This window comes from Homalodisca vitripennis, chromosome 6 (assembly GCF_021130785.1).
Source record: "Homalodisca vitripennis isolate AUS2020 chromosome 6, UT_GWSS_2.1, whole genome shotgun sequence".
NCBI lineage: Eukaryota > Metazoa > Arthropoda > Insecta > Hemiptera > Cicadellidae > Homalodisca > Homalodisca vitripennis.
In genome coordinates, this window is record NC_060212.1 from 126,343,898 (window position 1) to 126,356,140 (window position 12,243).

At 29.5% G+C, this 12,243-nt stretch overlaps 1 protein-coding gene across 1 annotated transcript in view; it reads left to right on the top strand.

Annotated features, from left to right (window-relative positions):
• Positions 1 to 10,808, top strand: part of LOC124365555 (adenylate kinase isoenzyme 5) — a 95,139-nt gene extending 84,331 nt beyond the window's left edge. The window contains exons 9-11 of the mRNA XM_046821546.1: positions 2,481 to 2,594; positions 8,426 to 8,590; positions 9,198 to 10,808. Coding sequence (XP_046677502.1) covers positions 2,481 to 2,594; positions 8,426 to 8,590; positions 9,198 to 9,656 — 738 coding nt within the window. The 3' untranslated portion in view covers positions 9,657 to 10,808. The remainder of the gene's footprint in view (positions 1 to 2,480; positions 2,595 to 8,425; positions 8,591 to 9,197) is intronic.
• Positions 10,809 to 12,243: the final 1,435 nt, after the last annotated feature.

Here is a 12,243-nt window from a genome sequence, read left to right on the forward strand (position 1 = left end):
CATGTTAGGACGGTGAATTTCAACGTAAGATAAATATTTAAAAGATATGTTGTATGTCATATGCAAAAAGATAAACCTCTTGATATAAAAGGAAGCACAACAATAATTCATAGCAATATCAAACACTCACTAACATAATCGTTATTTTTAATGTTCTAGCAAGTTCTCGTCAAATTAAAAACATTTATAAAACGTCCAGGATTATCATGTGAAGAATTATAAAGCAAAATATAATCCTGTTTAAATTGTATACCTTTTCATTGTTAAAACACGTAGATCAGTATTGATATCTTTAATAAGTAGGCTAATCTTTGATAACTGACTAACATTTTTGCAACACGGATGGTAAACAACTATTTATTTCAAAGGATAACAGGATTTCAGACATTTTCCATCGTTATATGTTACAAAAGGTATAAAACAACGCTTAAAGGATTGGAATCTATCCTCTTCGTCGTGATGGGAGTAGTATGAATAATAAGTTTTTATGAGTAAACTATTTTGGAAATTTCATATATCCTATTATCCTTTCAAATCTTCCCATAACAAACCTTAAACAAAGAACAATTTATTTGTGTAAAAATGACTTTTGGATGGGAATTACGTTTCCTTAGCTATGTGTAAGCAACTTTGATTAGTTTCCAATTTTTGTTATACATTTATAATAGTCCGTATTAAACCAAAAGAGTAGACAATAGTTATGGACTTTGAACTTTATTCTCAAAAAAGTATTAAAATATGGTATTTCAGCAGTTTAACACACTTTGTATTACTGCTAAATATGTAGGAGAGTTGTATCTGACGTATTACTTGTCTTTATTCATGATACTCTCAATACTCAACAGGCAGAATTGACTTATAATAGGGCATGAGAACAGTTAAAACAATTTACGGCCATAACTTATTGCTTATACATCAACAGATATATCAGATAAGAGTAAAAGTTTTGTAAAAACAGTTGAAACACAGGGATTTTTAGTTATTAATTGTTCGGCCTTAAAAACAATCTTAGTGATATATATATATATATATATATATATATATATATATATATATATATATATATATAAATAATATAAAAGAAAACAAAACATGTTTCTTCAACTTGAAAAGCTTAATATTTCGTTACTTTTCAGTAACATATATCAAAATATATATATATATATATATATATATATAAAAAAATATATATATGTATCACTATAAACAAAATGAAAAGAAGTTTTTTAGTCTCACTAAAACTGGAGAACAGCTGAACTAATTTGGAAGGTTTAAAAGGTGAGAAACATTAGAAAAGTTTCTCAGAATATTTCATAACTCTGGAAAATAATTATTAAATTTACGACACTTAATTAAAAGTTAACTGACCCTAAACAGCTGTTAACAGTTTCAGCTTAAGTTTACCAAATTCGCAAAAATATTTTTTTATATTTAAATTTTAAAAAGAAATTTCAGAATAATACAGAGCTTCATCAGTAGTGTTATGCAGATTGCAAATATAAAGTTGCTATCTAACTTTTATTTTATATTTAATCAATGACTAATAAACCATCTACGCATGGAAATTTTTACAGCTTTCTAAACAATACCCTACGAACAAAGCTGTGAATGTTTTGCACGTAAGGAAATTGAAACTGGTTTTCTGCCTTAACAAATTTACCGTAATTAAAGGAAATGCAAAGAGGTGCTACACTCTTTCCTTTATATCAGACGCAGAAAACAAGCGACGGAAGTACATATTTTCTTTATTGGGGTAAAAGTCGATACTACATATTACAGCGCACACCGTTAATAAACAATATTTGTGTGTGTGTTAATTTTCTTTATTTTTGTAACTACATAATCTTGACTGTGGATTCGTAAATAGATTAGAACGGAAGTAAATATAATCAATTTATCTGAATCTCTTGGACAGCATTGCATTTTCAGCCGTACTTAAGTTATATATTTTCTTTATTGGGGGAAAAAAAATTACGCTATGGCTATGGAAGATGGAAATATTAGACGGAAAGTAAATTACAAGAGCTGAAGTAGACTGTTTTAACAAAGTTGAATTTTGCTGGTATATATTTTCTTGATCGGATCATATGTCAAACTTAAATATGGGACTAAAAGTACCTTAAATAGAAAATTAATATAATAAGATCAAAGTTTACACTTTATAGCCAAACTTGATTTTGGAGACATTATTCGTACAACAAAACCTAAAATAGAACCAATAAAATTTTATTCGTGTTTTGAATCTCTCAACCGTGGATACTCAAATATTATGTACCTGATATATCTAATTATGTTTAAAAACTTCATATTATATAATTAATGCTTTAACTTAGAATGCTGTGGCCTCTGACTATGAAATTGCGATTGAAGAGTGAATAACTACTTTTATGCTCAATAATTTCTATCAAGAAAATTAAATTATATACTCGAAATCTGTTAAGTAATCGGTGAGATCTATTTAATCCATGATTAATGTCTAGGATGTAGTTCTGCAACTGGTGGAGACTCAACTCAACACGAACATGAACGTACAAGGGATACTGCTGGATGGATTCCCTCGAGACATCAATCAAGTTCATAAGTTCGAGGATAAGGTGAGCTATATATCATGTTATTAAAAAAAAACGCTCATATAATGCTAGTCTAGAATCAATTCTACAAAATTAATATTTTATGAAACCAATAAATGTTTACCATTAGAAATCATAAGTTTATAACTTACATGCAAGGAATAAATTTGCTTGAAATTCAGGACATGAAAGACTCTCAAATTAATTTATTTGTAATATGCTATTGGTTAAATTATTCCTATATTTTTTAAACAAGGAGACATTTTGGAAATTGAGCATTAACAGTGCAAATGATGCCTGAATGCAATGAATAAATAAGAGTCTAAACAAAGATATTAAAAAATAACCGACATGTTAACGTGTTTCATTACATTTTAATTGTTTTTGTGTGTATAATTTTAGTTTTATAAGCTACAAAAACTAATTACATTACAATAAATACAAAGCCTCATAGGTTTATTGAAATGCTAGTTCAAATATATGTCTATCTTACACATCAAAATGAATCTCTACCTGTTATCTTGAGTACGGATGGAGTAATTCACCACACAAAACAAATATTTGTTAAAGTCTGAGGAATGATTTTATGAATATAAGCGTTATATATGATTCTTATAAACGTTATTGATATGTGAGATATTAATGAAACACAATCCAAATTTCACTTACATTATAAACCTCTTGAAACTTACAGCTGAGTTCATATAGACATTTGAAAAAAGTGTATTAAACATAAAAATAAAGTTACCCTCTAACCTTTAATACATATTGCCCCAATGTCGAATTAAAATCATTTAATGAAGTAGCGAACTATTCAACACTGTTATAAAACATATCTTCATGAAGAAAAGTTTACATTTTTTTGCACGCACATTATTGGAAACTAGTTGGCTAACTGAACATTGTGATATGGAAGTTTAATAGTAGCTTACATGACCCAACGATCCATTTTTTTCTCAAACTACAGTAACAAAAAAACAAAAAAAATCGCAAGGCTTCCATGACGCAGAATCTTTTCTAAACAGTATGGTATAAAATTTGGTTTAAGATGGTATAAAACGGATTATTTACAATTCCCTAATTATTTTTGGATTAGTTTACAAGCACCGAAGAAGAGGATGTTTTTTCCCGAAGTAGACTTCTCAGGCCTAAATATGATTATATATTCTTAATCGGGGCTTAACAAATAACCTACAGCATCAGACATATACTTGAACGGAAAAGACGCTTTTTTAATTTACACGACCAATAGTATTTTAGAGGCATTGAAAAACCACAGCTCCTGAGTACTACATTTTGAAAGCCGTGTATTTGACGTGTTTACAGTTTCATTTTCACACAATTTTGATTTTTATTTATATACCTTATATGTTATTCAACATAATACTACACATTTAAAATTACAATAGGCTACACATTCATACTATTTAAATAAATTTATACATTATTATTTATTCATAGGTATTGGAAAACTATAAATCTAGCCTCATTTCTGTGTATTTTACAATCTTTTTGGAATCTGAAAGAAAACGAAGAACGGAAAAAAGCCTTAGATTAGCTTAAAAAGAGGTACACTACATAAAAAACAACAGTAAAAGATAAGAATAATTAATAAATATACCATAGAGAAACTACAGGCAGTATAGTTTACTTATTTGTTCATGACTTTTATTGTGTTACTTTTTCCAAATTTTATTTCTTTTCCGCAACAGTAATTATTGGTAGTGTATGTGTACCTTTATCTCAGTCCCCGTTAATAGTATAGACATGAAATTTTTGACACATCTTTAGGCTATCATAACACAAATGTATACCAAAGAGTTTGTAAAAATATCACTTAAAAAAATAGAATCCAATTTTTTGGCCGCTTTAACATAATAAATACAAAACTAAAATATATTTTACAAAATTCTCTAGTGTAAAGATGTATAAAGGGTTAATATCAATATATGCAAAGTTTCAATCCTGTATCTTTTTTACTTTTTGAGTAATGGGTATATGGCGGAGATACGGATATTAAAAGCGACCTGCCCCCTTGAGAAAACGGACATAATAACGTGCGAAGCTGGAGATAATGGTAATAAATAATAATGAGGTATTAGTACTCAACATCACGTGATACGTAACAGGCCTCTCTGACGTTGAATAAAAGATTCATGTCCATACCCCATTTCATACTGAAGATATAATGTGAATCGACAGACTGTCTCGCAGAAATGACAGCTTTACAGCTACCGGGAAGATAGAAGAGCAAATCTGCATGCCTACTTGGTTATAGACCTCAATGCCACCATGTCGAATCCAATGGACAGACAGGCACTTTCGTGGAACTAATTCTTGTCTATGTAGAAATATAATTTTATGGAAAATGTTAAGCCTTCAGATGAAGCTCTTGAGATGTTCTGTAGATAATCCAAATTCCATAGCGGGACATGACCATCATCTCCTTTATTATTGATGCTTAAGAAGAAATAATATTATACCGAAAATCTCAAGTCCCTAGGTAAAGTTTTGAGATGTCCAACGAAACCGACTCGGGATTTTACTTCTAATATAGGCTTTACTAAGCTTGGTCAACCTATAGAAAAGGCACACGCACAGTAATGGAACTGTATCTTGTCTACATACAAATAAACTGACACGGAGTATCAAGGGTCCCAACAGAATATCGTACCAACCAGCTACAAAATGTCAAATGATTAAATGTCGTATGTTTCTGTCGTAAGTTTCTCGTAGCCATTTTAGAGAAATCCCACAGAGTGACGTGCCTAATCATAAAACTCAATACTCTGAATATAACTGATAACATCCAGGGAAACGTTTAATTATATAGATCAGTTATCGTTCTGAATATATCATACTGGCAGACAGGCAGCTAGCGGTGAAATTATTCAAGCCCTGCGAGTGATAGATTTCGCAGACACTCAGCCAATGATATTATATAAATGATTCATTGCTGTATTTATATAATATGCGGTGTTAGAGTATAAGCAGGCTGATAGTATTTTTAATAATCTAACTGCATGAAATATAAATGCAGCTCAATTTCATTTAAATACATTCGCTGTTTTTATTTAATAATAAGTAAACACGCATTATTTGGAACAGGGAAGGTGTACGGAGACAACGAATATTTAAACAGCGCAATCTGTATTTAAACAGAGACAGGCTTGTTTGCAGTTTTAACATTGAGAGCGTTTCATACTTGCTAATGTAGGTATGATAAACACAGGCCTACTTCCTTGTTTACGTGTATGTAGTAAGTGCTAAACGAACTGAAATTTGTGGTTTTTATAATTGTAAAAGTACATTACTAGACAAAATATTAGTAATCGACTATTTCCTTAGTATTCTTAGAAGGTATATTTTCTAGCATTAGTTGTGGAAGTATCAGGGGATGAAATACAGTTTTAAATATATTAATAAATAAAATTCGTATTGAACTATGAAATATGAAAATGAGCAGTTTGAACCGTTAAATATTGATATACTGTTACAGGTTTTATCTAACGACATTTTATTTTTATAAAGCTTGTAATTTGCGTTTGTTTTGGTCTCTCTGGGGGTCATGTTAGGTTAAATTATGTAGACAGTTTCTATAAGTGCTACTGCATAAGTAAAACTTTAATAGTCATATTTTTATATCTGTAAATTATACTTATAGGAAGAATAATGCGACAAATAAAGCTAACAAAGATCTTGAAGGAATTACTAAACGATGAAATTGAGGATTCTATAAAGCAATTCGAATTCATATAATAATCAATTGTGATAAGGTTTTTTTAGTTATTTTTCTCTAGATTTATAGGAAATTTAATAATAACATCTCCAAATAAATTTTTAAAAAGAAATAGATCCACATGATAAAATAAAACAAGAAGTTATCTACAGTTAAATACATACAGTATATCATATACTGTAAAAAAAGTTTTTTTACGATTAAAAGATCATTTTTCGAAAAAAGATAAGATTATAATTTTCAACTTTCTCAGTTTCATCTACTGACTTGCTTTTGTATAGAAACCGAATTGCATCTATATTATGTTCTAAGAAACTACTGAACCGAATGTATGAATTTTTTACTATTCATTCTTATTATACCTAGTTACCATATAGATCTATCATTTTAGTAAGTTAATAGAGTATCTTGCGGATTGAGAAATAGATAGACAGAAAGACAAAATTTCCTACCCCCTCCAGCAAAAGGCTTGCTAACGCTTAACCTATTGTTAGTTTTGAAAAAAATATTTATGAAATGTTAAGTCTTAATTTCAACAAATAACATAAGCAGTTTTCATACTTAAAGGTTCAATAAGTTTTAAAGTGGGCTATTCACTAACTTATTTATGGAACTAAAGAGCATTGAAATTACTATTACGATAACATAAAGAACTTTACTATTTGTTAGTTCTTAGCAGCAGTGTCTCACTATTATTTTAATTTTACTTTTAGCATTAAATGTTTAATCTTTTTATAGTGTTTAAATGAGGAGTATATGTGTATTTAGTTTGTAATCATGGAAAGTGTGGTTAAGCATGGTACGGTATCTAAAAATTAAAAAACTCAGGAAAGAATTGATAATATCTTTAAAAGTAAGTGAAGCAGTGACACAATTTAATTAGGTAATTCAGTGTGGCTGCTGAAGACTGTCTGCAGAATTAGTTAGTTCCACCATTCTGAATGTTGTACAGAAATATAACAAGAAAGCAGAACAGTTCTAATCTATAATCCATTTATATTCTACCATTTCAATGAGTAGCTCAAGAGAATTTCTAAAGTGTGAAATTAAGGAGTATTTTAAGATTACGATAAGTACAAAATATTATTGAATTGTAAAATGATTCTAGTTTTGCATATAAATATTGATAAACATTTACGAGATAAAATATTCTTTATATATTTTCTTTATAAATGTTCAATAGTGTGTATTGTACATTTTAATCAACGTATGCAATTTTTATAAAAAAATTGTAATGTTATTTAAAAATTGTACACATTGTATAATAATAGTGCATTCAGTAGAACATCTAATATTATTATTGTACCTAAATTTAATACGTATCGACTTAAAGTTGTAGGTGATTTAAATAATGTATGAAGTTTATTAAACACATATTTTTGTCAAATTTCTCATGTTATCATAAGAGCTCCTTTCGTTATCGCCTTTTTAGCGAACAAGATGTTATAGAGTTGGATTATCAACTCAAGCTTGTAAATAGTTTTCCCATTTATGAAAATTATAAATATTGATCACAATGCAATGATGCTGGCATTAATATTATACTTTTGAGATCAAACTAATATTATGTCAGTTTCTCTCTATGGTTTTTTACATTCTAAACATATACACTAATGAAATCAGATGTCATAAATAAAATTTTTGGGAAAGAATTTCTGTTAATCACAGTAGCTGCATATGACATTTGCACTACTTTCATCTCTCCTATTCCTGGATTGGCACTTGTGTGTAAATAGATTGTTGAAACATAATACAACAGAGTCACCACTGTATTTATGGGTGTAAAATTACACTTGCCCCATCTCTAATTGTAAAATAAACCACTTTTTAACATATTACATATTTTTGTGTTTGAAGTTAATTAATAATGATCGATTATTTAACAGGATTACAGAATTTCGGCAATTACCATCATTGTTTGTTACATAAGTATAACACCACCTTCCAAGTAGCGGATAATATCTTATTGTCCATGAGTCGAAAACTTGTATCGCACGGTTCTTTACTTTTTTGTCTATTTACATTTCCTTTCTTGTGCCAAAGAATATAACCTCATTGATTGTTTAATGTTAAGAATAAACCATTCCCATATATTACATTCCATTTGTTTACACAGTTCAATCAACAACCGAAGTTAATACTCCTAGACTGCTCAAAACTACAGTTGGGTCGAGGGCGTCTGGACGACAGCATTGCAGCATTCAGGAAGAGGCTGGAGCTCTTCCGGGAGATGACTCTGCCAATGCTGAAGACGTTGGATAATGAAAGTAGACTATCTATTGTGAGTCAAAAATTATGCATAAAACATTCAATATATAACAACATTAAAAAAATAAAATAAAAATTTAACATTGCCTAGTTTTTGGTTTTCATCTTGTTGAAATACTATTAAAAGAAATAACACCTTGGGATATTTGGCCTGGCCATGGAGATTTGGCCTTGTCAATAGATGAGTCAGTAATGCATATAGCTTCTAAATTTTATTTAAATGTGACGGAGCATTATCATAATTGTGTGAAACTAAACAAATCGGAAATTAATAGCATATTTAAATAATGGCTATTCGTGTTTTAACTGTTTGATACTGTCTTCTTTGTTCGGGTTACTTCGCACTTATCTATTTCTTCCGTTTCTTTTGTTATAATTTTTGTACAATATTTGCACAAAATACTTGAGTTATATTCGTTTATACTGCTCTATGTTCTTATTTGGCTGATTTTTCCTAACACAGAAAATAACGTGCTAAACGTATGTACCTTGGGATGAGCTATAACTGTACTGAATGCATAGAGTACGGGTGTATAGTAACGTTAAACTTTGTAATCATTGTTATAACATCATATAAATGAATATAACAACTGAGGGTAATGCTTATTAATGTTTCACAGGTGGATGGGGATACCGACTCCCCTCAGGTACAAGAAGAGTTCACCCGTATGGTGTTGCAACAAATAGATTACCTGAAGAACGCTGACGGCTTGATAGTTCCTGAGCCTGTAATACCCAATGGTAGCATCACCCACCATAACGGCAACCACATTGCCAACCATGTTACTAACCACGTGGTCAACCATACAGCCAACCACGTGTCCAACGGCTACCCAGACACGACCACAGTACTGGATTTAGAGGAAGGTGACGAGCCTACACCCGTCCACATGAACGGTTACGGTCCGACCCGACCTACCATCAGTGACATCGGAAGGACCATGGACTCATACCACCAGAGGACCGAGCAGAACGGCGGTCTCTTTGGGGGACCCACGATACCGAACCGGCCTTCTAGAGAGACCATTCGCAACATGTACGCCCAAGTTGACCGGTACCCCATGGACTCTAATATATGAACATTCTTTAGGGAGGCAGATGGAGGGGACGTGATTAAGAGGTACTAGATGTCAAGGTGTGATGACGTTTTCTGATGGAGCTGGTCGTAAAATTACACAAATATTAAAATTAGTTACACTATTTAAAAACAACTACAATTTCTTTAGTCATAATAATTTCTGATTACCAAGCTGTTAACAAAAACTAACAAAGTAAATTTCATAGCAATCACAAATATTATAAATGTGAGTAATTAAATGGAAACTCCAGAGTATCGAATAAAGCACTGTAACGTAATAAAAACAATATAATACATACAAATAGACCGACTGACGGAGTGTCCTTGTACCTTTTGATCCCAAAATCATTCTTGAACCAAGAGAAACCAAAGATTTAAACCTATAGGACGTTTCTAGTAAGACATCACACAAGTAGACTGACCGATAATGCAGACACGATTTTAAACATTTCCTTTAAACAAGTCTTTATAAATCACTGATTTCTTTTAATGATTAAAATGACTGCATTTATTGCTGTAAAAAATGAATAAATATTTGTTTATTAATTTTAAATTTTGCGACTTTAAGTGAAAGTTAAAAAATTAACCCAAAAGTGAAATAGAATTTTTTATTATTGGGTAATATGTATTTTATTTGGTAGCAATAATTTTTAAAATTAAGAATACCTTTTCGTGTAATGAAACTGATACGTGATTAGTTTAAGTAGATATATTAAACAAGTATGTTAATTCAAAGCGAAATTAAAAAGGCGATATAATTATAACGTTTAGAGCAAAGAACAACACATTTTGGAGTTTTACAACAACCATGACCAAATAACCATAAATTTCACAGTTAGTCTATCACACAACATGAACAACTTTCTATTTTAATTGTAACATCTCAGTACCTCGTATAGTAGTATTATAAAGTTGTAACAGCCTATAGTCATCGTTCATCTGTACTTTAGGGGCAAAAGATATCATTAAAATTCTGTATAGATTATTAAAAATTAATGTCCAGCTCTGAAGTTAACTGTCGAAATGCTAGTACCATCTGGCATGCCCCTGAGTGGTTTTTGTTTCCTCCCGAATATTAAGTAAGAACTTAAGTGATTTTGAGTGTTATTAAAAGTAAACACTGATAGACAAACAATTCACATATTCACCTAACTGTGCCTTGTTAAGATAAGTTATTATTAAATATAAATAAATACATTTATACTATAGTTGTAAGTGTCTTTGTAATTTTGCAAAATATCAAAAGTGGGTCATATTTTATTGAAGATAATCCTACACATTTTTAATTGAGGAATATAAGAAGGACTAAAATATTATTTTGCTTATAAAAGTACTAATTAAATATTATTTAAGAAAGAAAACAACACATGAAGAACATCATTAATTATTAAATCGTTTTGTACTAAATAGCGATTTGATTAGGAAGATTTTAAATAGACCCAAAAAATCCAAATCAATATAAAACATTATGGATTTTGGTCATAAGATTTATTATTTAGTTTTACAAGTTGAAATATTGTTATTATTTATTTTCAATTATCAAATTTAAACCGTACTAATTAAGACTATCTCTTCGAAAAGTTATGTACAACTAAATAAAATCATTATTTAAATGTTAAAATCAATACACAAAAACGATGTTTTTTATACTTAAAAAGAATAACATGTATAATAATAGTCAATATTTTTTCCCATATGAATTGTAATAATGCATGATTTTCGGACAAATGTACGTCTAAAGGTAATGCATTTTCGTAGTCTTAAATTTATTCTATAGTTTTGGATGCCAATGGTGCCTTCGCTAGAATATAGCAATGTATTTTTGTACCCAATTTTGAAATGTTTTTAGTATTCTCTGTAATTAAATTAATATAATTGTTTAGTGCTTAGTGTTTAATAAGTGGGTTTGTCAACTTTTCCTTGTTCAGTGGTCACTGTTATATAAGATGTGATTGTGCACAATTATATTTTAATCACACATGTAATTAATTTAAATCAATATTACATCAATATTATTATTTAAGTAGGTAAACTGCGGGGATATGTTGTCTAATTATTGATTGAAAATGTTCATTTAAAATTTCAAACATTACATAAACAGCTAAAATTAATTAAAATGTAATTAGTAATTTTCTGAGAGTATTCCAACAAAAATTTTGTGTATTATATTACATATAACCTATATAAGATATAACCTATGATATTTTGTTCCTCATAAAATTATAATCGGTTCCTAAGTTAAGGTTCCTCATAATGAGATATTGAAAGGAGAGAGTAAATCATAAAATACAATTGATAACAAAGAGAGTAAAAAAGCAAATTATAGAAAAATATTTACATGCTACGCATGTTTGTAACCGCTTTAAAACTACCACATCGCGTTATAAAGCTGTGATTTGTCTGGAGGTTTTATTCATAAGAAATCATTTAAAAAATTTCTTTTTTGACGATTATTTTGCTGTATATATTTATCAGTTTTATTTAAATACTAATTAAATATGTATGATTTTCAATAAATCGATATTATTATTCATATAATATTTATTTATAATTAATTAAAATATAAAAGGTAAATTATAGAACGAAAA